We start from the raw sequence: 27911 nt of genomic DNA on the forward strand, positions 1-27911 counted from the left end.
TTCACTAGAGAGACCCTCAATTAACCCATCAATCATACATAAGCCATTAACCTTCACCATGATACCCAGCCCAACCACCAACTCGAGCTAACTACCCACTCTTCACCACCTCCTTCTCCTCCCCGACAACACTCGGCTCACTCCGTTCCACCTCCTCTCCGTCATAATCCTTCTCGTCCGTCATGAACTGGTCGTTATTGAGATGCTTGAACCGGAACCAGAACAAGACGCCCTGCACGGCCAGCGCAATTGCAGGCGCAGCCCAGATCCAAATGAGATACGGGTCCTCGGTGACGGGCACGAGGATCTCGCCGAGGGCACTGCTCAGCGCGGTCATGAACAGGAACACGGCCATGACGAGACCGCGCATGCTGGCGGGCGAGCGCGCGTACGCCAGCTCGTACGCCGTGACATTGCAGAAGATCTCGGACAGGGCACTGAGGATGGTGTTGGGCAGCTGCCACCAGATGCTGATGGGCGAGACGCCCGTCGCGCACGAGGAGGCGTAGTAGCCGCAGGGCGAGGTCTTGTACACGCGGTACTGCACGATGGCGCCCGCCACGCCGCCGATCGTCGCCAGGAAGAACCCGAACGTGATGCGCGTGATCCGCCCCGGGTGGCAGTTGTACTTGTGCAGCAGCGGGTAGATGCCATAATTCAAAATGGGCACCGCCACGATGATCGTCAGCGCGTTGAAGTTGTTCAGCAGGTCGTTCGGCGCGCCGTTGGTCGTCATCGAGGCACCCTGGTTCGACAGCACGGAGCCGATGCCCCCGTCGTTCAGGTTGTAGATCGGGAAGTAGAAGAAGATCTCGGTGGCCACTGTTGTCGCGTTAGTATATGAAGAGGTGTGGTTGGAGTGTGGTTGATGAAGAGAGAATGGGGGTTCTGGGGGCAGGGACATACCTAATGTTCTCCGCACATCGTCGACCAGCTTATCCGACCAGCTCACGGTGATTCCCTTGGCCGCTAGCACACTCGGCTTGGCGGCGTCGAAGAAGTTCTTGCGCCAGACCTGGAACTTGTTCTCGCGCAGCGCGGTCATGGTGATCTTGACGGCCTGGCCCAGCTCCGAGTTCCCGCTGGGCGGCAGCCGGTAGGTCTTCTTGTAGACGAGGGCCAGCACGACGGGCAGGATGAAGTAGACCAGCCCCGCCAGCAGGAAGGCCAGCCAGTAGCCCACGTACTTCTCGGCGTAGGTGGTGGCCAGCATGTAGAAGGCGCCGACGTTGACCACCCCGTAGAAGATCAGCATCGTGCGCGTGGCGGTCATCTCCGGGTCGACGATCACTTTCTCGCCGGACTTGAGCGTCTTGGTGTACTGCTTCTGGTGGCGGAACTGGTCCAGCACCGTGGGCGCGATGTTGGGCTTGAAGACTCCGGCCCCGAAGGCCAGCATCAGCAGCCCGATGATGAACGGGGGCGCCGCGTGCGACTGGCCCTGCTGCAGCACGGACGGGATGGCGCCGATGATCTGGATGATGTGCGCCACACCGCAGATGGCCACGCCGATGCAGATCGCCTTGTACCGGCCGATGTGGACGTCGGCCCACCTGAAGACTGGTCAGTGGACCTGACGGAGAAGGTGGATGGGAGAGACCTTACCATCCTCCAAAGATCGGAATCACGTAGGCCAGGAACTGGAACAGCAGGACCAAAGCATCACTGGCCTGTAGACCCATGTTCAGGGCACCGGCGGTCTCTTGCGTGCCGCGTGGCGGAGCACCAGCCCCGTTACCACCTATACTGGGTGAGCAAATGCCACGGGCCCGAGGTGAGCAGGCAACATACCTTTGGGCAGCGGGAACTCGATGAAGTTGGAAAACACCGTCTGCGCACCATAGTAGGAGGCACGCTCGGCGAACTCGACCAAGCAGAGCGAGTAGGCCACGATGGGCAGGTTGGCGGGGATCTTGCGTAGGCTGCTCACCTCCTCGTCCGTGGGAGCAGGGTAGTCCTCGTCGTGGATGGCCGTGGTGTCGACCTCGTAGTTCAGCTTCTCCGGGTCGGGTTGGGTGGCATGGCTGATCACGGTGGTCACCTCGCCATGGTTGATGGCGTCGACGACCTGGTTCTCTGCAGCTAGGGCAGCTGGTGCATGTCAGTGAGGGAGTTTCGCTAATCGAAGAAGGCAACATACGCATTGTGACAGGTGGCGATCGCAGGGGTCAGGGGGTGCGGACACAACAGCAGCAGGAAAGCACCGACAGCCTCGCGTGGGTTCTTCTTATATATCCATCGCTCAAACACAGGACGGACCCCCGGCGGCGATATGGCCTTGCCAAGGAGGGTAGGGCGAATTCAAGCAATCTCACAGCCGTCGGACAGCGAGGGGGATGTAACGCTGAGCAGAGGCTGGGGGTGATTGCAGGGAGACCCAAAAGCACTAGACCGGGGCTCGAAGCCTAGTTAGGGTTAGCTGATGCTTATCAGCCCGCATGCAAAGGGCGAATGCACCAATCCCAGCCTCGACACGGACAATGATAAGAGATGCACGGGAACTTGCGCCATCGAGCCCAGGTCCAGTCGCGGTGGGTGTACAGATTAATTTCTGATAATCGGCATTGACGCCATTCGTGTGTTGGGGTTGGGGTTGATGCATGTATTCAGATCGGGTGACCAGTTCGGTTGCCTTCGAAATCATCCCGGGGATGTCAATTGGTCGCCATGGCCCTCAGCTGGTGGTAACGAGGTGGTAACTAAAGGTTGACCCTGGTAGAATTGATATATCATATCATCCACCGTGGTTTACCGAGATGTAAAGCAATACCAAGATACCAAGCCGGTCATGCCCCTGCCCAGCACACTTGGCTTTGCTTATCTCCCTCGCCCAGCAACAACCACCACCACAACCACAACCACCAAGACAGAGGCTTCGCTTAGCAGATTACACCCATCCACAAGGTGATTCCCGTATCAAGCATCGGCAGAAATCCCAATTTCCCACTTCCCCACCGCATGCGACCGTTACGAATTGCCACCGAAAATGGGTTGAGCCAGGATCCTCATCCTGGGCAACCGACAGGGGCCTGGCTGGCTCTGTCGTTCGTGCTTCCTAGTCCAGTCCCGGTCCCCAGCAGATACATCGTGGGGAACGCACGAGCGAGTGCGCCCATTCGAGTAAAACCTCCGCTCCTAGTTCCTGCATCGCGTGGTGGACGGTCGTGGGTCGGCGGAACGTGGCGTGGCTCTTATCGCCGTCCCTCGACCTGTTCGTGCGACGAAAGCTTCCCACCTTAGAGCATAAGACGGTCGTATATACACTAGAAGGTGGCCACGGACTTCGATGCATTGATCGGCGAGTTCTCGACGTGTTCGATGGTCGCCACCAGATGTCATGGTGGATGAATGGGGGTGGGAGAATGGCTCCCCCGGTCGGCTGGCGTCGGTGCGCCCGAAGTATGTGTGCTCGGGGCGGTTGATGACGTGCTGGCAGCTGAGACTTGGGCTACACACCACGAATTCTCTGCACCACAACCAACTTGTCAGGCCACCAAGACCGTTGATGCATCTTGCCACCTAGTGGTCGACAGCTTTCATGTAGCGTGGAGGGTTTCCATCCAGAAAGAAGTTTCATTCTCAACTACCTAACCCGTGATCCCCGCGATAGCAGCTAGCTATCAAGTCCAGGACAATTCTCGCTCGTAATAGCAGTGATGTCGGTGTACGGAGAAGGATCCGTCCAGATGAGATTGAAGCTGCAAAGAATTGACCGTCAGTGCCTACAGAGTTTTTCTCTGAGACGCCAATCGAGACAGGTCGATCACTTACCTATCATCCGGATACGTCGGGGCATCATCGTCCCCTAACTCCTCCACAATGTCGGTCAACTCGCCATGCTCCCAGCAGATCAGGATGTTGCCGTCCCCGGTATAGTTCTCCACGACCTTCTTGACACATTTCGCATCGGTTTTGGCGCACGAGGTGTCGACGGTGATGCCCAGGTCCTCCGCCAGCGGGAGCACGGTCAGATACGGGCGGTCTCGCTTGCCATCTATCCAAGAGTTAGCGGGGAAGCGATATACTTCCATCACCGTGAAGAAAGGAAATCACAAGGGGAAGACATACCACTCTTCGGGGTCTCCGCCATGATATACTGGATGTTGTAGCCGGAATCCGCCCCGAAGACGTTCCGCAGACACTGGGCCCGCTCCACCCCCTGCGCGCTGAGTCCGGTGCTCCCGTCGCTGGGCTTCTCGCCGTGTCGGATGAGATACACGGTCGCGTCGGCCAGGGCGGTGCCGGCGAAGAAGCAGAAAGGGAAGATGGACTTGACGAACATTGTGGTGAGGATTGTGTCTAGGTGCAGATGTGTTCACGTTCAACCAAACCGAAGCTTTGCTTTGGGCCGGGCGGAATCAGCCGGATGGCAGACTGCACTTATATAACCTTGGTAGGAGTTTGTTGCACTCAACCACGAAATTCCGCCCCCACGAAGCTCATGCATTGTCACCTGGCAACTCCGGACGAGGGATAACGAGCCAGTGCTGCACGTGCGGGCGTTCATTGTCAACAATGGCTGTCGATCCAGGTGGAGGCCCTGCGGAGAGCCATTGGGGTATGATTGGTTGAGGGGGTGTGAATTGTCGCGGGGCGTGGAGCTTAGCTTCGCTATGATTAGGTAGGGACCAGTGTAGGTTAAAGCATTGGGTCAGGTTTTCGTACTCAGTAACAAGAACGTGAAGATCGCGAGTTGATTGAGCATTTCAGAGAGGAAGAATGATGGAAAGATGAAGATGAAGCGGAGATGCAATATATTCCGATGGGCGGCTCGATCCGCCTTCCCAGACTTGGCTACCGATCTATGAGCCAAATTTTCTCATTGACCGGAGGTAAGTATTCAATGATAAGTTACTCAAGATGGTAGCACAGGAAGACTCTGCTGAGTCAACCTGTCAGCTCCTGCAGGCTGCCAAATGCAATCAATGATTAAAGTCAATTAAATTCAAGTTACGCGCCCACCGCCATGTGAGACATTACCAGATTTTGTACAGTAGGAGATGATCGTTATGTCGTAACGCCCAAAAAGCAAGATGCAATTCGCCTCAACAAAGTCCCCCCGTCGTCACCGCATCCATCAACCACGCGCTATCCGACCCGGCGAAAAAGACATCAAAGTCCCACAAGTCCCCCATCATCCCCGGCATCTGGCCCGGCAGCTGCGTCTGCTCTGGGTACCCGTACTCTGGAGGTAGTGGCTGACCCGGGAGCGGCGGCTGCGACTCGAGCAAGCCCCCCTCGGCAGATGAGGTGGTGGTTGTGGATTCCCCGAGCCTCGTCGCCCATGTGGCGCGCAGTCGCCGCACCATGACGCCCAGCTTATGGAACGGGTCCTTCTCGTGCTCGTCCCGGCGGAGACTGACGACCTGCTCCAGCATATCACTAATCTGATCGGCGATGAGAATCACATCCGCCGTGCGGCGGACCAGTCGTGTGTCCCAGCCCGGGATGTCGGCAAAGGTCAAACGCGAGAGAGTGACCAGGCAGTGGGCAACGAGAATGCTTTGGATGATAGGAAAGGAGGCAAAAGTGCGAATAGGCGTTGTGAGAAGGCTGTCAAAGAAGGAGCGAACAGCGGTTAGACAAGCGCAAAGGTGGTCGAGGCGCCAGGAGTCGAGAGCACCAGGTGTATCATTGGTTTCAGGTTTCGGGTGGATAAGAGCTGTCTCGTAGAGTGTAGTTTCTGCTTGCAGGATGTAGAAAATGAGGGGATCTGCCCTGGGTAAGTATTGAATCGCACTATGGATGGATAGGTAGACCCACTACTACTGTTGAGGAGGGCGGAAGGAACGTCAGCGCGGAGCCGGATGAGCTGGGTTTGCAAACTGCTCATATAAAATGGCGGTGGTGCCCGCGGAATGTCAGTCAAACTTGAGTTCTCGTTCCACGGCCCCTCACGGATGCGCTCGACGAGGAGCCGGACACGTGCAAGATGTGCGAGGGTGGCGTCGTGCGGAGAGTCGGTGCTTGTGGAGAGAAGCTCTACGGACTCTGTCATATGAGGCGTCCACCGCATCACCTCCATGCGGCCAAGGAATTGAGCAATGCTGTGTATATCGATTAGTATGGTATTTTTCGGCTCGTGGCGGACATAGAACGAGAAGGTCACATGGTAGCATGAAGGCGTTTACTTACACTGAGCTGATCACGAAACAGCCCAGCACGGCTCGCCGCTCATTCATGGTTCGGGGGCGTGGTGCAGGTTGCTTCGGTGCTGGCGGCACCAGGTCATTGCACACGGGAGGCAGCATGGCGAGGTCACTCCGGACGGGACGATTCAATCCCAGTTCACAGATGAGCGCGGTGGCTATTTGACAGTACAGGACCATGATCGATTTTGGGGGGTAGCTTTGGAAAGAGATCCAGGCGATATGCACCAGCAATCCCTGCAACAGGTCTAAATTCTTGTCGCAGTCAACCATAGTAATCTGGGCAGCGGTCTGACGGATGTCGACGCAGCGCAAGGCCTGCTGCACGGCATCTTTGGTTTCAGTGGTGATAATGCAGCGCCAGAGAAAGGGAGAATCGCGCTGAAGGTCAGCCGGTGTGGCCGTGCTGGGGATATGTAGAAGGGGAAGGCAAGCGAGTTTGTCCGTGCGGAATGAATGCAGCATTGCCTCCGCCTCCGCTGGGCTGGGCGTGACGATGGCGGTGGGCGGAGAGTGGCGCGGGCTAGCACTAACGCTACCACTACCGTCGGACTCGATCCCCGTCCCCGTGTCGGGAGTACAGAACGGATTTGTTGTGCATGTACGATCCACGCCCTCTTGACTACCGGCGGAGACGGGAAAATGCCGGCCTCCTCCTCCTCCTCCTCCTCCTCCTGGTGGTATTTGTCCGGATGATTGGAGCAAAGACATTAGCCCATCCATCTTCTGCTCCAGCTGAGCGGCCTTGGAAAGCCGCTTGGGACGGCGACGGCGCGATCCAGGACGACATTCCTTTCCCAAGCGATGACATCTGCGGTACATTAGCGGTGGATTGGTCCATTGTCCGTCTGCAGAAATTCCACCGACTCACCTCTCACACGGGGAATCTCGAGCCTGTGGGATGCAGCGAACCTTGGCACGAGCACACGTACTACAAGCGTGGCCATACGGAATCGATAAAGGGGAATCTCCATCCATGACAGACCGAACGTACAGTACACAGACTGTCTACACATGTGACGACCTCAATGAACTGAGTAGAAACATGTTTGGGGGATGTGTGATACCTCCTTCAATGCTGTCCAACAATGGTGGTGGTGGTGGTGGTGGTGGTTGATGTGTTGTGTGAACGGGGTTGGAGTGGGTTTCCCTCCGAATGCCGAGCGGGGGAGAAGGCAACTGGGGGGAGCGGAACTCCGTCTGTGTCACGTGATGTCAGCATCCCATGCAAGGAGGAGAATGCAAAGTGTGCCAACTATGCAAAGCATGCAAAGCACAATGCACTACAAGTCATTAAATTATTGCCAAGTGATAGCTTCCCGCGATGACTAGTAGTCTCCATTACGATGATCTCGATAAGAGTTTATCTTCTGGTCATCTGTTCGACACCCTCATGTAGTATGATCTGGCAGGGTGGCATGTAAGGGGCTGATCTACATATAAGCCGTTGTCAATCATGTTGCTGTTATCTTTTGACATGGTGGGCAAAAAATCGGGAATGGTTCGGCTCCGGGGATGGGCGTACTCAGTAGTACGAGTAGGTAAGATTAGATTGGCAGACGCACGATTGGCAGGCAAAGATGGAAAGACAATCCGCTGCCCAGTGGTCGCAGTTCCAGAAAACAGCCTGGCGACCGGCCTCGGCGAAAGAAATGCAGATGCCGAGAGGGAGGAAAATGCTAAGACTCGGGCCGACTTCACTCCGCCTCAGGCTCCACGGTCGCACCACCAAAGGAATATCAATTGGCAAACACGTCTGCGTAATGCCTTCACTGATAAGCCGCCGCTCCAAATTGCAGGTTGGCTTGGATCGTCTTGTTGTCTCGTCTCTCCCGCGCCTCGTAGCAAAACATCAAGTACGTAACAGAATCGGGAGACACGGCCCCGACTCTTCTCCAAGATACGAGACCATCAGCGCTTCCCCTCATTTGTGTGAGACCTGCTTTGGAGTTTAAAAGGTAAGGTTAAGCTGCAAGCGAATGGGGAAGAACTCCGCGTGAGGTGAGATCCATTACTCATCCCCATCTTACTGGGTTGCGTAGTTCGTCAGGGGGACGTGTCAAGCTGGCAGTCCTGTCTGGCAATTAAACTTCCTGTGCGACCACGAAGTGGATGGATAGTGCCAAGTAGGGCGTCGATCGAAGGTGACGACTCCAAAAAACTACAGAGGAAATGGTTTAGCCTCAATCCTTTCAGGACACAAATCCTGGGGAAGGTTCGGCGTTACAGTGCTTGCTTGCTCACTGGCCAGCCAGCGCCGCCTCTTAATAACTTAGTCAGAGCCATTGCCTAATGCAAATCGGGCCATCTAGAGTCAATCTTGGCTCTGTGTGGGCGCTAGTCCGTTTTCGCCCGCATCTCCAATTCAACGTCACACACCCTAGCCTGAATCAGGATTTTAGACGGTATGGCCTGCGACTGATTGGCTGTAGCTGCGGATGGCGGATGCTTGGGCTCCACGTGGAAGGCAAAAACTGAGCCAATCTGGCAAACTCTCCGAATTTCTTCTTTCCGCCACCAAATCTTCTTAGTCAAGGTTTGCTGGTCCCGTTGCCTGATCCGGATTATCACTGTATCAGTTCTTGCCCGGATTCATCCGACCCTGTGCTTGGGCTACGGTGAAGCCTGATCATCCACCGCCAGCGGCACTGGCCCGGAAGGAAGGTCATCGACTCGAGGAAGAGAGAGGAATCGAAAGGCAACACAACACAACACAACCACGGCGGAATAATTATCAATCCTACCTGGCGGGTCCTGCAGGCTTCCTCCCACCGGAGCCCTCCCTCCCCCCCCCCCCCCCCCCCCCGCCAGTCGCCGTCCATGATTATTCAAAACCCGTTGGACTTCCCTCTCGCCTGCCACTTTTCTACTGCCTTCGCTTCCTCTTCTCTCGTCTTCTTCCTCTCTCCATATTTTCTCCCTCCCCTCCCCCCCCCCTCCTCCCCATCTTTCAACAACAGCCTTCAGGCATTTGGTGTGACCTGGGCAAAGTCGAATTCAACTTCACCTTTCCCCCTCTCCACCTTCCGCCTGTATTCTGATTGTTCGACTTCTTTCTGAATATTCTCGTCATGGCTTACGGTGACGACATCGTTGGGGACCGCAAATCCCAGTCCGGGATGGACTTCGAGAATGAGAAGAAGGGGGATCTCTACTCCCCCCAGTATGAGGGCGATATGGTCGACAAGATGAGCGACACGGAGCGGAATATTGTCGAGGCTGGCATTCAAAAATACAACCGTCTGGGCTGGAAACGCCTGACGGTGGTGATGATTGTCGAGGCCATTGCCCTGGGTAGTTTGTCGATTCCCTCCGCCTTTGCTACGCTGGGCATGGTGGCCGGTGTGATCACGACGATTGGCCTCGGGTTTGTTGCCATTTACACCAGTCACATTATCGGTCAAGTCAAGCTCAAGTTCCCCGACGTTGCACACTATCCCGACGCTGGCCGCCTGATGTTCGGTCGCTTTGGCTATGAGATTATCTACGTCATGCTCGGCCTGGAATTGCTGTTTCTGACTGGCTCGCACTGTTTGACCGGCACCATCGCTTTCATTGACATCACCGAGAGCAGTGTGTGTTCCATCGTGTTTGCTGTGGTCTCCGCCATCCTCCTGCTTCTCTTGGCCATTCCGCCCTCATTCGCTGAGATGGCCATTCTGGGCTACATCGATTTTATCTCTATTATCGTCGCAATTGGTATTACCATGATTGGCACGGGTGTTGAGAGCACCAACCAGCCCGGGGGACTGTCGGCAGTTAACTGGTCTGCTTGGCCCAAGGACGACATCAGCTTCACCGACGCTTTTATTGCCATCACCAACATCGTTTTCGCCTACAGTTTCGCCCTGTGCCAGTTCTCCTTCATGGATGAAATGCACACTCCCAAGGATTACATCAAATCGATCTGGTCCCTGGGTATCATCGAGATTGTCATCTACACCTTGACTGGTGCGATCATCTATGCCTTCGTTGGTCAGGATGTCGCCAGCCCGGCTCTCACCTCGGCGGGTCACACTCTTAGCCGTGTTGCGTACGGTGTCGCCCTCCCCGTCATCTTCATCAGTGGTTCGATCAATACGGTGGTGCTGGGCCGTATGATCCACGGTCGCATCTTCAAGAACTCGCCCATCCGCTTCATCAACACCAAGATGGGCTGGATCACCTGGTTGGCCGTGATTACCGCCATCACGGTGGTCGCTTTCATTGTCGCCGAAGTGATCCCCTTCTTCTCCGACTTGCTGTCCATCTGCTCCGCCCTCTTCGTCTCCGGCTTCACCTTCTACTTCCCCGCGCTCATGTGGTTCATGCTCCTGCGCGAGGGCAGCTGGTTCACCCGGAAGAACATGATGCTGGGGGCTATCAACCTGATCTGTCTGTTGATTGGACTGATCACGCTCGGAGCGGGCACCTACGCCAGTGTGGACGATATCGTAAGTTCCTTCTCCCTTTCCGTTCTGACTGCCCGTGCTAATTCCTCCTCAGGTCAACAACTACAATTCCGGCAGTGTCCGTGGGGTCTTCACCTGCGCGGCTCCCGAATAAGCGAATTCCTCCCATCATCATTTCTGCTAGCCGTCTAGACATAGCCTTAGCGTTGTTTTGCATTTTCTTTTTCTTTCTTTCTACTTTCGATACATATCGGCGTTGCAGGCCCGGGGCCTGTGGCGACACATCTCTTGCATGGTGTTGCTGTGACTCTGCGAATACCCAGTTTGCGGGCTGTATATACGTTTTTCTTTTGGACAGGATTGTGAATATGCTGCATCTGATGTACTATATGTCTATGATTATGATTACATATTATAAGATCGGATACTCTTCTCTGAACTTTTTTTTCTCTACAGTGTAACGATGATTGAGTGGAATGAGCGGCTGATAAGCAATGACAGAGCATCGGCATGCCCTGATGTCATGCTGCTGCAGGTTGATGTCAATCCGGCCCGACCGGAGGTGAAAAGGGAGCATGAAGTCAGCGGGGGAGGTTTCCATCGGATCAAATGGGGTACTCGCGGGGTAAAATTCGAGGTGTGCCTCTTCTAGAAGATGGAGGGATTTCCGCATGCGACCGGGAGTCATGAGATGGGCGAATACTCACTTGGTTGCTTGGTTGGTGACCCGTGGACGCGGTGGGCGGCCTGAAGATGAGGTAAAGTTCAAAGCACAGCATAGCGGGTAGTATATATAGAGTCCAATGCTGTAAGGCAGACACCAGCATGTTGAATGTCTGCTGACGTCTTCCTCAAGTTCCAAGGCATTAGTGAGCGGTCTACTCCGTACTTCGTAGTCAGAGGCAAACCCGGCTTCTTCAATCCGGTCATGTGATGTGATTTGATGTGTCAGATATATACTTGTTCCACTCTATACATCGTCCACATGAGGACGGCCCCTTTTCATGTAAAAGTGTTGCACCAACTAACGTGGTTACTAGTTCTTGGAACACCATCTAAGATTTCTTCGACTCCATTTCTTTTGTCTCCCAGTTTAGATCCAGACTTCCACTCAGTCAGTGGATGCCTGTCTGAACCAACAGCACGAACCCGCAAGAAGTTGTTATGGAAGCGAGAAAACAAGCTCCAGCCTTCCGGGACTACCGGGAGGCCTCCGCACTGCCCCCTAACCTCTGCTGCCTTCCCGCGGGGCTGCAGCACCAAAAGGGTCCAGTAGCTCACTGATCGACGTTCACTAGTCTCCATCTCCCAAACACCACCAATAACAACGCATCTGCAGCCATCCGATGTCTCAAGCTGATCTATTTCAGTATCAGGCCGCCATCTCTGCATCATCCCAGCGATGCTGTCACAACCAGTGCTATAAAGGCGGGTGTATCTACCACGAAATCGCTGTCACTGCAATCCAGCCCATCATCACAAACCACAACAATCACCCATCTTAACCCCTCTTCCGTCCCTTGAATCAGCACAATGAAGACCCTCGCAGCAGCAGCCACCTTCCTGGCCACGGCCCTGGCCCAGAACGCCGCCATCGGCCTCCCCAAGGCCGGCCAGACCGTCCAGCCAGGCCAGAGCCTTACCGTCCAGGTCCAGCGCCCTGTACGTTTCTCCTCCCTGCTTCCATCTGCCCATTCCCCTGGCCCCTCTGATCCTCAGGACTGACATCGATAGAACACCATCACCGGCTCCCAAGAAATGGCCGTCGCCATCGGCTTCCAGTCCTGTGCCAGCGGCAGCTGCTACGCGGCCGACGAATACATGGGCACCATCCTCTACAACGGCGCCTTCAGCCCCGTCTACCACGAATACTACCTGCCGCCGTATGAGAACTTCACCGTCACGGTGCCCGCGTCGGCGGCGGCCGGCCAGGCGGTCATCGGGGTGGCGCATGCTACTTTGGTTGGGGTGAGCCTTCTTCTTCTGGGGATGGGATAGAATTGAACTGATTCGAATGTTAACGTTGGGTGATGCAGGCATCCGCGGCTCCGTACTTGGAAGTTCTGAACCAGACGGTTACTGTTGCTTAGATTGAGGGTGGTTTTCGGGTGCGTGTCTATACTATTTGGTGGGTGGTAGTTTAATTTAGCTTAAACTGTTGAGTGTATTGTGGTTCTGTGTGTAAAGGTTGAAGAGTAGTGGATTCTAGGTTATGGTGCTGTCGCCTCGGAGTTGAGACAAACCGGCAAGGGAGACATAACGCGGTTGGATTACAGCGGCTTCGGCTGCGCACCTTACCCTACCTTTCCCCTTGCAGCTATCGAGCCCCCTGGTCAAGTCCTGACTTCTATCCAATAGCTGCAGTACTTCTGCTCCAGCTCTATCCTCTTCTTGTCGCTGCCTATTGAGCTTGCGAATCAATGTAGTCCAGGCCAGCATTCAGCTGTTCACCATAAATCACAACACCCCTTTGTGATGGCAAGCAATACTGATATAAAGGTTCATGGTCAATATCTTAGACTCCACAGCAGTAGTGCTGAGTAGGTGTTTAGCTGCAATTGGCTCTTTGCTTAGTTTTTCACTTTATTGCAAGGTTTCGGTGATGTGGTCTAGATCACCTCAAGTAACGTGTCACAGCAGGATATGCTATCTGTTCTGTTGACAAGACAGATCTAAGAAAAGCTAAGAGAAACCTTTTTAATTACTTTTATTAAAAATATGCACAAACATGTCAGCCAGGTTCAAGTAGTGCACTGGGGAACTGATTTCTGGAGAAATACTGTAATGCCCGCATTTCTTATGTCGCCAGCTGCCAGTATGCTGAACCGCACACTGCTGATATTTCTCGCCTCTCTATATCAGAGTACATAGTTAACAAAGACAACATATACACCGACCGACTCTCTACTCAGCATATAGAAACTAACTACTTTGCATTCCTCAGTATACTGTCTGCAACACCTACAAATCCAGTATCAGCAACCTGTCTATATCCGCACTGTCTACGCAGGAGCCAGATAGGCAGTGTCAAACAACCAAGTAGCAAAGCACTTACATTGTATCTTTGATATGAACATTCTGGAACGCCCTCCTAATAACATGAAGATTTTCCACCTCCCTTTCATAATTCATAAACACATTTTCATGTCGGTTTTCAAAATACAACAAAATACAAACCAATCTCAGTAATCTCAAAAACATCAATCAAAAATTAGAGCAAAACCACGTCCGGCAATCTTTGTATCCCTTCCAGCAGCGAGGACCAGCTCGACGATATGGTGACAACAGTCCAACCGAGGTTGGGTTTTCCTGTCATTCCGTGGAGTAGAAGGTTTTCGAGCTTTTCGTCTGGTAATTAGTGGTAAGATCGAGTTAGCTACAACTCGCGTCATTATCAAGGGTGCATCCTTGGTCGCGTACCATACTAACTGAAAGACACACGAAGAATCAGGTCAAGGAGGTGATGTCAGTCCAACCGAAGTTGTGTTTTCCTGTCATTCCGTGGAATAGAAGTTTTTCAAGTTTTTAGTCCTAATACTCAGTAGCAAGATAGTCAGCTTCTACCTTCATGTCAGCGTGTCGAGGGGTGTAGGCGGGCCAGACATACCTTTCTTACTGAAAGGGACACCAAGAACTAGGCTGCGCGACGAGGTGATAACAGTCCAACCAGGTTGTGTTTTCCTGCCATCCAGACGAGAGTCCAACCAGCGGTTGTATTTTCCTGCCATCCAGATGGGAGTCCCATCTAGATTGTGTTTTCCTGTTCATCGCCGTGGAGGATCAGACGCCACTGATTGGGTGAAAGCTGATAGGCACGAACTCAGTCAGCTGCCCTCACCATTATCATCACAGCCACCGCCAGGACACATAGGCCCACACGCAGACCCAGACGAAGAAAAAAAGAAAGAAGGTGACATACTTGTACATGAGGAAGTAATGCCCCATTGCATTCCTGAAATAGTCCTGGGTCGCGTCGCGCGCCACGAGGGACAGGCGGCCCCACTCGTGGACGTGGTAGTGCTTGTAGGCGACGTCGAGCAGATGCTGGACGACGACGACGCGGTGGTACAGCGCGGCGTGGCGGAGCAGGTCCTCGAAGTGCGAGCCGGGCTGCTCACAGAACTCGGCCTGCAGCTGCTCGTCGCGGAGCATGTAGACCGCCAGGTCCTGGTCGGGCCACTGGAGCGCCAGGTTCAGCACGCGGTAGCCGTGGGTCCCCCACATCGCGTCGCGCTGGTGGATGAGATAGTCCACGGTGGCGAGAAGGGTCGGGTTGAGCGGCTTGCGAGGCTGGTTGAAGTCGTCCAGGCGGTCCCATTCGTTGTAGTAGAGACGGCCGTGGTGGGCGTGCTGGATCAGCGCGTGGATGCTCGCCAGGCACGCGGTCTGATGCTCCCGGTTGTGGCGGCCGGGGTCAGCGCCGTGATCGAGCAGGAGCTTTACAATGTTGAGATAGCCTTGCTGTGCGGCAAGGGTCAAGGGTGTCTGATGGGTGCGGCGGCCATCTTCACGCCAGTAGAGGTTGGAGCGCGCCGCGGTACGCAGGCACCACTCCCCCTGGCCCGGGACCCGGGGGCCCCAGCCCACGTTAGGGTTGGCACCGTGTTTAAGAAGGTTTCTCACTAACGGCTCCTCACCGCGGTCCGCAGCCCAGAGCAGCGCAATACCCTTGGTTCTCTTCACGTGCATTTTGTAAATCTCTTCCTCGAAGAAGTCGTGAAAGAAGCGGCTTGTACGGACGAGTCGACTCGCGGCTGCATCCCCAAGTCGATACCCAATTTTGAGGAGGATCTCCCCTGGAAGTTCAGAGAGAAGCATGATTACTGATGGTAATCACAGTAGATAGAAGAGTATGTTTGATGATGTGAGATAGATGGAAGGTAGTGTGGGATGGATGAAAGATGGAGTGAGATGGATGAAAGTGTGAGGATATGGACGAAAGGTGTCGTAAGGTGGATAAAAGGAGGAAGAAAGAAGAAAAGAAGAAGAGAACCTCAAACGGTAGTCTGTGGATATAGAGGTGACCCTAGCTGCACGTGACCTGATATCTTGAAGTTATTGACAGGTAGTCCAGTGGGGACGCGTCAGCTGCGAGCTGAAAACCTATTCAGATAAGCTCATGAATAGCTTCAGAAAAACTCTAAAGTTTATCACAGGATATTCCAGCCCGGGCTAGAATGTTCCGTGAAATGAGGCTGAAAGCTGAGACATCTGACTCACAATCCTGCCGAAGATTTCAAGAGAGTAATCACAAAGACAGCAAGATGAGTGATGTGCATGTAGCCATGTGCACATGGATCAGGAACCATGCTCTATCATATCACACCCCAGACCAGATCCATCAGGACCAAGTACCACAGCGAACTAACATTAAGCTACATTAGACTAGATGGCATATCGAAACTCGCGATTCTCCCGATCCGTCAGGTCCATAAACTCATGGTTCTGCTGCACGACATACGCCTCGCCCGCGGCCTCCTTCTCCGCGTCTCGCTTTCGATTCTCGCGGACTGACACCCACCGAATGAGACACAGATCCAGCGTGATCAGGACATACAGCACGACGATGGAGATCTTGGCGGGGAGATACCGTGGGGCATCCTTGGCCTGGAAGGTCTGCGGGGAGATGATATTGCCCACCGTGTAGGCGACGGTCTGGATGCACGAGACGGTGATCTTCTTGGTCGACCCGGCCACGTTCGTACTGGTCAGACCCAGGATCGTCGTCCATCCGATGGGAATGCCCCCGGACAGATAATACCCGATCAACGCGGGGGTCTTCTCCGTCGTCGCCATGAGAATCGCACCCACGATCGACGGGATATGACCCACGATACACCAGAACAGCCTCTGCTCCGTCCTCATACTGAGATACGTCAATCCAACCAATACCACAACCTCATACGCCCCCAAGGGCGTGACCAGCAACAAGCTCTGCCGCGACGAGTACCCCATTCCAGTTACAAGAATGTTCCCAAAGCTCGTGGCAATCGAATTGGGTATATTGGCCGCGAACACCCAGAAAGCATACAACCAGGTCAGGGGGTCCGTCAGCGCCTCAACGACCTGCGCCTTCTTGAAGACTGTACTCCCGATGCCCTGCTCGTTCCCGCGCAGCCGCTCCGCATGCAGCGCCTTCTCGGTGGGGGACAAAAACCGCGCCGTGACGGGCGAATCCGGCAGGAGGAAGAGGAAGACACTTCCGATAGCCACCGTGAACCCGCCCAGCACCAGGAAGATGATCTGCCACCCGCGCAGCGCCGCACTGTCCCCTACATGCACCGCGATCCCATACGCGATGTACCCGCCGAACATCTGCGCGAACCCGCACATGGCGAACCATACCCCAACCCGGAATGCCTGCTCCTCCTTGCGGTACCACTGCGAGGTGAAGACCACCCACGCCGGCACAATCGCCGCCTCGGCCACACCCAGGAACGTACGGCAGACCATCAATGCCGCGAAAGAGTGACACGCCGCCATGCAGGCGAGAATCGCGCCCCAGATAATCACATTGACGGCCACGTAGCGCGCGAGCGGGAAAGCCTGCAGCAGCCGGACGGTGGGGAAGCTGAACGCCAGCTGCCCGAAGAAGAAGATGCTCGAGACCCAGTTGTACTGGTTGCCGTGCAGGTAGGCCGACTCCCGCAGCCCTGTCACGCTGGCGTAGCTGATGGCGATCTTGTCGAGGTACTGCAGGAAGTAGACGATGCAGATTAGCGGCATGATGTAGAGGTCGATTTTGCGAACGAGCTTGCGTGCGGTATCTGGGTCGAGGTTTGTCGCGCTGCTGTTGGCGGCGAGGAGTTGCAGGGCGCAGTCGTGGGATTCATCTTTGATTTGGGTGGTGGGTTGTTTGGCTGCGCCGTCGGGGTAGGGTTGAGGAGAGCTGGGAGGCATGGTGGGTGCGTGCGGTAAAAAATGGTTTAGAGAAGAGTTATAAGTTTATGCAAGTTGGTTATATAGTGATTGCGCTCGCCGATGCGCCATGGTGGTGGTGAATCACGTCATCCTTGGTATTGGAGATGTAACCCGATGATTGGGTTGATAAGCATGCAATGCTGCATGAAGATAGGAAGAGTTTTTATTGCTTGCTCACGCAATAGTGAAGCCGTGTACTAGTGTGCGAGTGCTCTTCTACACTGCTGTTGCTGTGTCATTTAATTCGATATAACTACAAAGCCAAGCGGCAAGTTGAGTAGATCTGGACTATGGAGACACGTATTTCTCAGTCTGTCTTGCAACTTAGTGGACTTGTGGTTGATACACTATTTGGTGTACGATTATGGACCTAGTACTAGTACTAGTACCTACCAGTTAACATCTAATGCCTAAAGGAAGTCGCAGCTGGGGCAAATTAGGGTTCACCCTATGTTAGATTCCAATTACCATGTGCTTCGCTCTCCACTCGAAATGGAATTTGATTCCTCGAAGATTTGAGATTTGATCAAGGAAGAGTATTCCTGACTTGAATCCAATCATATTTGAGCTCCAAGGGCCCTTCACTGTCGAAATCGCAACTCTATCACAGTTCCCTCCTAACCCCCCTCAAGCATAACGACCCCCGCAAAACTAACCCCCTCATGTCCCTCTCCCATTGCTTCCACCTTCCACCGCCATCACTCTCCTCCAGCTTCAATCATAAGGAGAAGAGCCAAGCCAGAATCACCCTTAGAAGCTGTTCACCCCACCCGAGGCACAGTTTTCGAAATGCAGGGTGGGACCACAATAGGCGGCGGAGTCGAAGACGCCTACCTTGCCGATCTTCAGGTAGCCGGCATAGCTGCCTCCGTGCTTTAGCGACAGACACTGTGTGCCGCAGACCGTGTTACCTTCGATCGCGGTGAGATAGTGGTAGATGGCGCCCTGGATAGTCTTCTGCTGGGCGGTGGTGTCGCAGTTGCGGCCGGTGGCATGGAACTCATATTGCCAGCCCTCGATCGTGCCAGAGTGGTAGCTGCAATCCTTCTGGTGGGACCAAGCCCAGATCGCTGCGGCAATGCTCGCAGTCGTGGTGAAGGCAAACCCTGCAATGGTTGCGCATTGGGACATGCGGGAGAGGCTGCTTTCACAGACCTGGACGGGCTCACGGACGGCCAAATTGTTGGGGGTCGTGTTGGTGGTTTGCATGTAAGCCGCCTCGAGGCTGGGGAGAGCCGAGGCTTCGGCGTCGTCGAGATCGTAGGCATACCAGAAATCAGGCAGACGCTGCCCGTCGATCAACTGTAGGCCATCGCCATCCGAAGGTGGCGTAGAAGGCTGGGCCGACGAAAGTCCAGAGAATAAACTTAACGTCAGGATCGAAGCCTTTATAAGCAACATAGAGCCAGCAAAGGGAGGCGATCAGGATTGAAAAACAGCAACCACGAGCGAGGCGTGCTTCGGACACGAGCATGGAGCAGAGTTCGGGAAACTGATTCAGAGGGTGAGGATTGAGATGCGATGGATAGGAGAGCAAAGAAAGACAGCAGACAGGATAAACGAAACCTTTTATGCTGCTCTGATTTACGCGTCCTGCTGTTCCCGACGGGTAAGGGTAATTTGGAAGTGCCTGGAAAGTCTTTCCTCACCGGTGAATGCAAGTTAATGCCTCAGATGATACTTGCTGCTTGATGTCTTAGATTTGTCTCACTCAGGCTGTCCAAGTCTCCCCAAAACCCCTGCCCGGTGGTTGCACTGACTGGCTACTGAGTAGACAAAATAGGTACCTAGTCAAGTTGTCAACTCCACACAAGGATCCACCCATACTGCGCGGTTTTTGAGCGAGCAGGTTGCGGCGGTTATGGTATGAAGTCTGAGATATCTACTCCATTTCCTTCGGCCACGTCGATCGCGATTCCTCAATGAGGGAGATTATAATCATCTACAGCCTCATCACCATCACTTGGCAGAGAACGATGGTACCTGAGCCTTGTTGTGCATACCTGACTCGTTAGATCCTGTCATCTACGGGTTCGTTCGAGGTGGGCTCACATGATGAAAGCTAAAGGCCAAGGCACCAGCGAGATTGTGGCGCATCCACTCTGTATGTACTATGTACATCGATCAGGTTTCGGGCCGAACCCATGAGACCCCTAACTCGTTTAACTCCCTAATTCCCCAATCCCCTAATCCCCAACCCCTACGGAGAGTCAAGCGCCTTGACTGTCGGGAAATGTGAAGCCTTACCCGCGCCCCGCCGGGCCCCGCCCGGAAGGAGCCCGAGGTCCACCTATAGAACCTATTTAGGAAGATGCACAGCTGGGCCTACTAGCAGACTAACTTGCTAAGTACATATAATTAACTATTAAGTAGTCTACCTAGTAGCGTCTATTCAAATTAGGTTACCAATGTAGCCCTCCAGCCAGCTGCACTTGATTCCTGACCCCACTCCGACCCAGGACCCTAGGACGCTTAGACCTACGGGCAGGAAAAAGTCCTCGATACCTACTCAGTCACCGGCACTCACAGTTTATCACTGCGTCTCTGTAGAGAGTCTTTGATAGAACAGGAGGAGCATAAAGTCAGCCTGGACGCACATCATCTGGTGGTGGCAATGCGCACCGTTCGAGGATTTCCCGCTAGGACGCCGGGGAAATGTCGGCCGGAAAGGCCTGCGGATCTTTTAGAAACTTAAAGCAACAATGGATTAATATACTAGGCAACTAATACACAGCTTCTGAATGATAGTGATTATCCCAACGTGACTGTTACCCGCCCTTCCAAGGTATGTACATACCGGCTGTCTGTGTGCAGAACACCCAGATACTGCGTATACTATGTATAATGTGTATTGGATGCTTGGGATGGTGCCTTGAGAATGCTGAAGTAGGTCTGGATTTGATGACTATCGAACTGCTGGTGTTATTGCGATTGATGTTATACTCCCTCTAGGAGAAGCAGTCGAGGCGACAGATTCAATCAATAGTTCCGATGCGCGGCAACACACTACACCATGCTTCAGCCAATTAAGCTTCTCCCATTTGCAACTCCGGATGGTTGAATTGCCGGAGCAGCGATTTCAAGGTCGCCTTAAGGCTGGCGTCGGGGTTCGGCCCGAAGAAGGTCTGTTTCCTTGTCTCACTTCTTGACAGCTAGTCTAGCGCCCATCTCCGGCCCCAAGACACCGGTTCCTACCGAGCATTGTGATTTGCCGTGAACCAACAACTATTGCTCTTAGTAGTTTAGCAGAGTTACAGGTATGAATACAAGCAGTATATCCATATCAAGACGCGCAGGAAAACTTTGGAATTCCCACTTCTGTTTCCTTGAGGGAGACACGGCTGCTTAGCTCGGCTCGCTTATGAAGCAAATTCAATTTAGGGCTAAGTCGAACCAGGCATGCCAACAGATGCGGTGACTCGGGGCTTTGCAGTAGGCATTGAAAATGCTGAGTAGTGACATCACATGTCTTTGAGCCCATGCTTTGGACTCAAACCAGCCCTCTTCCTCGGACCCCATCTGTACTGTGCCCTTCTATAACGGTGTCATAATGATTATGCTTTGTTGAGATGCTTTGTGCACTGTACACAGATATTACTATTCATAATACGTCTTGCCGGAGCCCCTGGCCTTTTATATTGAGCTGGGCAGCTCACCACTCCAGGCTGAGTGTGTAGATAGCATCTGCCTCAGATCGTCAAAATGCACGTCCTTTCATATATCTCGCCTTATGTCTAGCAGCTATTCTCAATTCTACTATGATACCTATCTTTACTTACCTCTTTGCTGATTGTCGGAAAAGTTTAAGAAGATGTGAACTTTAGCACTCCCTCCCACACACCCTGACTATGCATTGTTTGACATAAGTGAAAGTGAGTGAAGGCAGAAGTAATATAGCTGAAGATCTAGGGGCAGAGGGAAGCGCTCCCAGCTATCTCAACCCAAGCTCCACCTCATCGCGATCTGCTTCCATCCATCCATTCCCAATCTACACCCCAATATCATCCGGAAAGACCGCCTTGCACCCCAGCCACAAAACCAATCTCCCAATCCGATCCGGATACGCCGCCACAACCTTATCATAAAGCTCCTTCGCACTATTCGACTCCTGAGCCAGCCGGCTGAAAGTCTGGATGTACTCCACCGAAGCACGCACGTTCCACGCGCCATCCACCCCGCCCGGCCGATGATGCGAGGCCACGACCACCGCGGGATCGAACCGCTCCAGCACGCGCAACGAGTGCAGCCAGGCATCGCGCTGCCGCTGCTCCGGCGACTCTGTCATCCACATATGCACGTCATTGTACACGATATCCCCGGCCACGACCGTATTTAAATCCGGAATGTGGAGGAATGTCGTCTCGTCGGTGTCCGAGTGTCCGACGTCCACGGCTTGGAAGGTGTGGCCCTCCAGTGTGAGCTTGTTATCCTTGAGGGGTTTGGCTAGGATCTGGAAGGAGTCGGGATCGATTTGGTTGGGGAAGAGATCATTCCAGAACGCTTGAAATTCAGGGGTGATCTGCGTGGCCATGTGGTCGATGGAGGCTTGGGTGGAGACCACCTCCACCCCTGGGAAGCGCTGGGTGAGGTACTGCAGGTTGAAGAAGTGGTCGCCGTGGCCGTGGGTGATGTAGATTGTGGCCAGGCGTTTGCCGTTCAGGGTCTCGTCGAGCCAGTCGCCCAGCGACACGCCTTGGTCGTGGGTGAAAAGCGTGTCGACGAGGACGGCTTCGGAGTGCCCGGAGATTAGGGTCACCACCGTCGGTTGCCAGAATCCCACCGACCCATCGGGTAAGGTTGCGTTGGTGGGGATGGATGGGGCGGCGAAGAGGTCGGCTCGCAGTGCGGTTTGAAGAGACATGATAAGAGGGCTGTTTGTGATTGCTCACAATTGATTGACTAAAGAGGATGAGATTGGGATTGGAATCGGGGTTTGACTACGACGGGAGACCTTTATACCTGGCTGAATAAAACCCACGATCCTTTCAGATTCATGTGGACGTTACTGGAAGACATTGGAAGGCTCCACTTGCTGCTTCACTTGTCATCAATTATAATCGTGCTGAAATGAGGGATTGCGCGGAGATAGCAATATCATGATTAGTCGTGGTCCCCGTATTGCCTCGCGGAGCGGCGTCCGCGCAAGCGACGGGGATCACTCCGCGGCATCGTATTCGCTCGGAGACGGTTTTATCCGAGCCAGCCTAACACGATAGCGTCAGATATGAGCACTATGTTGTTGTAATCAATCCGATATTGCGACTAAGCAAGTTGTGGCCTCTCTGAATAGGGGCTATAAAGTGTACACTGATCCGGACGAAGAACGATGCTCCTGAATTCTAATCCCAGCTTTCCAGTTCTGAGCCCTAACCGTCCCGACACACCAAATCTTCAGCCAACACCATGACGACCGACTACAAATTCGAAGGCTGGATGGCCCTCGGCCCCGAAGCCAGTGAAGGCAAGATGGTATGGCAGGAGTTCGAACCCAAGCCCTGGGAGGAGACCGACGTCGACATCAAAATCACCCACTGCGGAATCTGCGGAACAGACCTGCACACACTCCGCAGCGGATGGGTAAGTCTTTCAGCCTTCAAGACCCTGTAGACCACTTCCAACTAAGTAATCTCGGCAGGGCCCAGCCATGTACCCCTGCTGTGCGGGCCACGAGATAGTAGGCATCGCCGTGCGTGTCGGCTCACAGGCCGAGAACAACATCCAATTCGGCGATCGCGTGGGCGTCGGCGCCCAGAACGACGCCTGCCTGAACCGCGACGGGCCCTGCGAGGAGTGCTCGTCCGGTAGGGAGACCTACTGCCCGCGCCTGCTGGGCATGACCTACAATGCGCGACACTGGAACGGGGCCAAGTCCTACGGCGGCTATGCCTTGTATCACCGCGCGCATTCGCACTTCGTAATCAAGATCCCTGATGCAATTCCCTCAGCTCTCGCGGCACCGATGCTCTGCGCCGGCATCACGGCGTACGCCCCGCTGCGGCAGAATGGGTGCGGACCGGGGAAGAAAGTGGCCGTGATTGGGGTCGGGGGTATTGGGCACTATGCGATCCAATTTGCTAAAGCGCTGGGAGCGGAGAAGGTTATCGCCATCTCGCGGCGCGGGGATAAAAGGGAAGACGCTTTGGCGCTGGGGGCGGATGTCTATATTGCCACCGCGGACGAGCCGGGCTGGGTGAAGGATCATGCGCGGTCGCTGGATTTGATTGTTTCCACCGTCTCGTCTTCGAAGGTATGCGTTGGTTCTTCTTTACTCTCTGTGAGGATGCTAATCAATCGGCAGATGCCTCTTCGTGATTACCTCTCTCTGCTGAAAACTGACGGCTGCTTTCATCAGCTCGGTGTGCCTGAGGACGGCACCTTGGCGGTCCCTGCGGAAGCTCTGGTCTTTCGACGGCTGAAAGTTGGAGGCTCACTGATGGCGGGGCCCGGGGAGATTCGGGAGATGCTGGAGCTCGCTGCCAGCAAGAACGTGCGGTCGTGGGTCGAGGAGGTGCCGATGAAGGAGGCCAATCAGGCCATTCAGGACATGGATGCTGGCAAGGCCCGGTATCGGTACGTGCTTGTCAATGAGCATTAAGGGGCCGTCTGCCATGGGTGTGCCAAGGGGGCTCTCTACTGTCACTCTCGCTTCTCACAAACAGTTGCTTCATAACGGGGCCTGTATCCTTCGAAAATAGACATCGCTTAGATCAGGACTTTCATGCTGGAGATACGCAAATGATTTATAATCCTACCCAATTCGCGATATAAGCATTAGCGCATTGGTTCTTAGTGAGATAGGGCCAATATTGCCTGACATACGATAGGTGAGAAATATCAAGCTAATGATATGGAGAAGTCAAGTTCAGAAGCAGCTCGAAGTAGGGCAAACAACACGAGCCGCTGCGGCCTTATCCCCGTCTTAGGGCACGGCCAGGCGGGTCCCCCACCGCAGCGGAGCGGGCATCTCCCCGTCAAGACGGAGGCACAGCCGCAGTGGGGCAAGAGACAGAAATCGAGTAAATTGTCGTGGTGTATTCCTCTTGGGACCTCTGCATTCCTCCGCAAGCATGAGATCTTGACCCTTCCACGAAGACACCCAACGGTCTACTACAAGCTCTACCTCCCTAAATCCTCCCGTACCTTGACTTCCTCCACCAACTCCCAAAAATCCTCATTCCCCTGCTCCGCCCACTCTTGAAACTTCTCCGAATTCGCCGCCAGCCATTGCCCATCTTCGCCAGCCTGGGAATTATAGTCCGAGTTAGTGATGCTTTCCAAACAGCAACAACCAAAGAAAGATAGCCCTGCCTTAGGCAACAACACCCCATGCTCCAACCCCGCAACAATCGCCCCCATCACAAACACCCGACTCAGCTCTTGCTCTTTCCCGGCGGCCTTGTCCTCGTTGACAATCCGGTCCCATGCCTCGGCAATGCGCAGCGTGGTCTCTTCGAAATCGGTTTGGGTGCGGGACCCGCCAGTGCGGACGTAGGCAATGATGCGGTTGATGCTTCTCTATTCAGGGTTTCAGCATATTGTCAAATTGGCCTTGTTTTCACGCAAGGGGGGAGAAAAGGGAGGTGCGACTACGAACCTCCTTGCCCGCGATGTAGTTGTGCTGGTTTCGGGCGTCCACGAACTTAATGTTTACAAACAGGCTCGGGGTGGTGAATTGACGGGTGTGGATGTGAGTGATAGCCTGCGCGAGGGCGTCGCGCTGCGGCTTGTTGAGAGGGATGCTGTGTTCAATTTCGTAGAGGGGCATTTTGAATCTGTGCGTTCTTTTTGATGTGTAAGGATGTATGTATGCTGTGGGTTAGGCAAGTGGTTACGGGGACAAAGAGGGTTAAAAGACAAGATACTTATATGAAGTAGACTAATGGTGCGGGGTATGCAGGCACCTTCGCGGAGCTACATCCGCAACCATCATTTTCAGCTCCTTGTCATAGATGAATGCTTCTCAGCTTCTATTGCTTGAATGCCTCTGTATTGTCTCAAATCAACCACCAGCAAATCATCCTGCTCAAATCCTACCTCCCTCCCCTGACTCTTCAGCTCTAGATATCCGGGGGCACACTGCTCGATGATCCGCACCTATAAGTCAAGATTTCCGTAGCCGCTATAAAGAGACAGGTTACTGCGTTGTGGGAGATCCGGGAAGTTGAAGATGGGAAGGTCCATCACCCAGATCTATCTTTCTTTCATCGGAACACGAGGATCAAGCCAAATAACAAAAGAGCATATGGTTTGTTCAACTGCGCAGACCAGATAAACATGATTCGATATGATCCATGTTCTGTTAGGAGAAGAAGGAAAGAAAGACTATGTCTTTCTATAACCCCCGTAGAGCTTTTGTCGGCATCCCTGCATCCTCCGGACACGGGATCCGAGGCGATTCACCAAGCGAGTTGCCCACCAACGATTTAGAATATCGTTCCATATCGCCCTTCTCAGAGACATGGGAATCGCTTCACTTCTCCAGGATAGATTGCTCCCTGACCCCCGGAATTCTTTCGGGCCCTTAGAAAGCTTTTTTATTTTCATTATATATGCATCAAAGTCATCTCTACGTTCCCTTTTACATTGGGAATATTAGGATCATATATTAAAAACTTCCTTTGACAATTTTGTTTGATAGTAGTTAAGGTTTGTCTCAATTAAATACGTCTTTTTAAAGTAAAAGCACTAGCAGATATTTCAAGACATCCTAATACTTTCTATAATCATCTGTTTTTACTGTTCTGGTCCCCTCGGAGCTGGTAGCACTAGGCTCCTCCTCTATGTTACCTTCGTCAAGGGCGTGGGATAAGGCCCACCGAGGTGGGCGGTGAGGGGCCTGACCGACGAGGCCTCAAGGGCCGCCAACAAGCTTGAATGCCCGAACCCTAAAATTGCGCTAGAGAAGACCGGATCGGCCCCAGCATGAGACTAGAGGCATCTTAGCTTCTCGGAGATCTGTTTGGAGTTCCCCGGAATAGAGTATAAAGCATACGTAAGCTCGATATCTTAGCTCCTTATGTGGTTACCGAGTGTGCCCTAGCCTCTGAGCCTACAGTGGGGTTCTGACTAGCCCGGCTACGATGAGATATGTTCGTAGCCAAAAGAGCGCATCACTGAACAATCGGCTCTCTTCTGTTTATTTTCTTTCCCCGGAAGGAAACCCGGTGTCAGAAACTCCCTGCTGATATGTCTGCATTGGAAGCCACTAGATTTGGTGGCCCTTCCTCTCCTGTGACTTTGTCATTCGACTCGAAGTTATTGCGAACCCAGGCCCAAGGTTGCATCCAGGCATATGAGGGGTGAAGTGTCTGTCAAGAATGTACTCGGGTGGTAGGTTCCAAGTTGACCCTCCTCTATGCAACCTTTTGATTGGTTAAGGGCTTTCCCTCTTCGGTAGGTACTACCGCACAGCGCCCGATCATGATACCTGCCTTGCAAGTGAGTTTCCGATTGAGCAGTTGAGTGACACATGGGTAGAAGGGAATACGGAACACGCCTCTAAGTACTACTAAGCCTTATTCTATGATCCAGAGGAGTAAGGGACTCAGTTTGAATCGTTTCTCTCATTGTATGTCATAGTCTTGTTGCAATAGCCAATAGTCGCAAAACTCTTTTGTTCATTTCGTTATTGTCGAGCTTGTTACTAGAAAAATACTTACACCCAACCAGTGCACTCATCCCGCTGCAAGTAGTGTTCTGCCCCAGAGCATAAACCATCTATCACCTTTCGCCAAAAGAAAAAGTATTCAAGAAACCATTCGGACCCAGACAGAGACAGAGAGCTTAGCAGTTCGCAGTTGGAATCTAATATTCACTCATTAATGCAACCATTGATAGAATAACATGTTGCAGTACTCACCAGCTGCGCAGTGTTATACCGAGGATCTGCCGTCATAACCTCACAGGGGTTCTTTAGCTGGCTGCCACGATCTTGTATGACTTGAAAATGTCGGCAGAATTATACCAGCAATAGCCGCTTTTGGGCTCATACACGGTACCCTTGCAGTCCTTCTCATAGAAGAGATGAGGCACGACATTCTTTTTGGCGTAGGTGAACATGACGGAATGAAGTTCTTGGGTGGTATCGAAGTTCTCACAGGCCTGTGCACCCGTCGTGGCCTCGGCGTAGATCTCGCTGCCCCCGCATTTGACTCCAGTCCAGCCCTGAACTTCCCAGGCTGTGGCTCGGGAGGCTGCGAGGAGAACGATACCGGCAAGCTTGAGGTTGTACATAGTAGAACTCAAAAATGATATGTTTGTATGAAAAGACAATTTCTTGCGAACGGAAGTACCACAAAATCACGCACTGGCTGACTTTGCCAAGGAGGAAACCAGAGATTAAAGTATGGTCTTGTCAGAGAATGAGAAAATGTGATAGCCAGGACATATGCGTCCTCGGCCTTTTTATACCTGTGATCTATCTTCTGACTCCTCGAGCTCCGAGTGAAAC

At 53.5% G+C, this 27911-nt stretch overlaps 12 protein-coding genes across 12 annotated transcripts; 3 read left to right on the forward strand and 9 right to left on the reverse strand.

Moving 5' to 3' along the window:
• Positions 1-91: 91 nt before the first annotated feature.
• On the reverse strand, positions 92-2174 carry BO86DRAFT_363017 (putative MFS peptide transporter; the record flags this gene model as incomplete). Its single annotated transcript, XM_025669945.1, has 5 exons — positions 2141-2174; positions 1792-2091; positions 1606-1741; positions 907-1553; positions 92-822 (listed from the first exon to the last, which is right to left on the reverse strand). The coding sequence occupies exons 1-5, from the start codon at positions 2142-2144 to the stop codon at positions 92-94; spliced, it is 1818 nt and encodes a 605-aa protein (XP_025527212.1). The 5' UTR covers positions 2145-2174.
• A 1439-nt stretch (positions 2175-3613) lies between these two features.
• Positions 3614-4282, reverse strand: BO86DRAFT_419333 (putative phosphoglycerate mutase family protein; the record flags this gene model as incomplete). Its single annotated transcript, XM_025675116.1, has 3 exons — positions 3614-3698; positions 3772-3994; positions 4069-4282. The coding sequence occupies 3 exons, from the start codon at positions 4280-4282 to the stop codon at positions 3614-3616; spliced, it is 522 nt and encodes a 173-aa protein (XP_025527213.1).
• A 763-nt stretch (positions 4283-5045) lies between these two features.
• On the reverse strand, positions 5046-7127 carry BO86DRAFT_313987 (Zn(II)2Cys6 transcription factor domain-containing protein; the record flags this gene model as incomplete). The annotated part of the gene is made up of 5 exons (XM_025668027.1): positions 5046-5713; positions 5767-6047; positions 6136-6628; positions 6695-6960; positions 7021-7127. The coding sequence occupies 5 exons, from the start codon at positions 7125-7127 to the stop codon at positions 5046-5048; spliced, it is 1815 nt and encodes a 604-aa protein (XP_025527214.1).
• A 1944-nt stretch (positions 7128-9071) lies between these two features.
• BO86DRAFT_389555 (putative amino acid transporter) lies at positions 9072-10985 on the forward strand. The gene is made up of 2 exons (XM_025672161.1): positions 9072-10582; positions 10635-10985. The coding sequence occupies exons 1-2, from the start codon at positions 9221-9223 to the stop codon at positions 10692-10694; spliced, it is 1422 nt and encodes a 473-aa protein (XP_025527215.1). The 5' UTR covers positions 9072-9220; the 3' UTR covers positions 10695-10985.
• Positions 10986-11945: 960 nt separating this feature from the next.
• On the forward strand, positions 11946-12688 carry BO86DRAFT_100212 (uncharacterized protein). Its single transcript, XM_025665838.1, has 3 exons — positions 11946-12202; positions 12275-12508; positions 12577-12688. The coding sequence occupies exons 1-3, from the start codon at positions 12074-12076 to the stop codon at positions 12628-12630; spliced, it is 417 nt and encodes a 138-aa protein (XP_025527216.1). The 5' UTR covers positions 11946-12073; the 3' UTR covers positions 12631-12688.
• Positions 12689-14386: 1698 nt separating this feature from the next.
• On the reverse strand, positions 14387-15358 carry BO86DRAFT_400018 (F-box domain and ankyrin repeat protein; the record flags this gene model as incomplete). Its single annotated transcript, XM_025673679.1, has 1 exon — positions 14387-15358. One exon carries the CDS (start codon positions 15356-15358, stop codon positions 14387-14389), a length of 972 nt encoding a protein of 323 aa, XP_025527217.1.
• Positions 15359-15925: 567 nt separating this feature from the next.
• On the reverse strand, positions 15926-17440 carry BO86DRAFT_431104 (allantoate permease family MFS transporter; the record flags this gene model as incomplete). Its single annotated transcript, XM_025675752.1, has 1 exon — positions 15926-17440. One exon carries the CDS (start codon positions 17438-17440, stop codon positions 15926-15928), a length of 1515 nt encoding a protein of 504 aa, XP_025527218.1.
• Positions 17441-18211: 771 nt separating this feature from the next.
• BO86DRAFT_410167 (uncharacterized protein) lies at positions 18212-18919 on the reverse strand (the record flags this gene model as incomplete). The annotated part of the gene is made up of 1 exon (XM_025674479.1): positions 18212-18919. Exon 1 carries the CDS (start codon positions 18860-18862, stop codon positions 18212-18214), a length of 651 nt encoding a protein of 216 aa, XP_025527219.1. The 5' UTR covers positions 18863-18919.
• Positions 18920-21418: 2499 nt separating this feature from the next.
• Positions 21419-22322, reverse strand: BO86DRAFT_431109 (MBL fold metallo-hydrolase; the record flags this gene model as incomplete). The annotated part of the gene is made up of 1 exon (XM_025675753.1): positions 21419-22322. One exon carries the CDS (start codon positions 22320-22322, stop codon positions 21450-21452), a length of 873 nt encoding a protein of 290 aa, XP_025527220.1. The 3' UTR covers positions 21419-21449.
• Positions 22323-22864: 542 nt separating this feature from the next.
• BO86DRAFT_431113 (NAD(P)-dependent alcohol dehydrogenase) lies at positions 22865-24056 on the forward strand (the record flags this gene model as incomplete). Its single annotated transcript, XM_025675754.1, has 3 exons — positions 22865-23038; positions 23097-23708; positions 23760-24056. The coding sequence occupies 3 exons, from the start codon at positions 22865-22867 to the stop codon at positions 24054-24056; spliced, it is 1083 nt and encodes a 360-aa protein (XP_025527221.1).
• A 713-nt stretch (positions 24057-24769) lies between these two features.
• Positions 24770-25226, reverse strand: BO86DRAFT_287976 (uncharacterized protein; the record flags this gene model as incomplete). The annotated part of the gene is made up of 2 exons (XM_025667366.1): positions 24770-24976; positions 25056-25226. Coding segments are annotated over 2 exons (378 nt in total), but the record flags the coding sequence as incomplete, so codon positions are not given.
• Positions 25227-27373: 2147 nt separating this feature from the next.
• BO86DRAFT_379671 (uncharacterized protein) lies at positions 27374-27694 on the reverse strand (the record flags this gene model as incomplete). The annotated part of the gene is made up of 1 exon (XM_025670688.1): positions 27374-27694. One exon carries the CDS (start codon positions 27692-27694, stop codon positions 27374-27376), a length of 321 nt encoding a protein of 106 aa, XP_025527223.1.
• Between the last annotated feature and the right edge of the window lie 217 nt (positions 27695-27911).

The sequence above is a fragment of the Aspergillus japonicus genome (assembly GCF_003184785.1).
Source record: "Aspergillus japonicus CBS 114.51 unplaced genomic scaffold BO86scaffold_27, whole genome shotgun sequence".
In the NCBI taxonomy this organism is placed as follows: Eukaryota; Fungi; Ascomycota; class Eurotiomycetes; order Eurotiales; family Aspergillaceae; genus Aspergillus; species Aspergillus japonicus.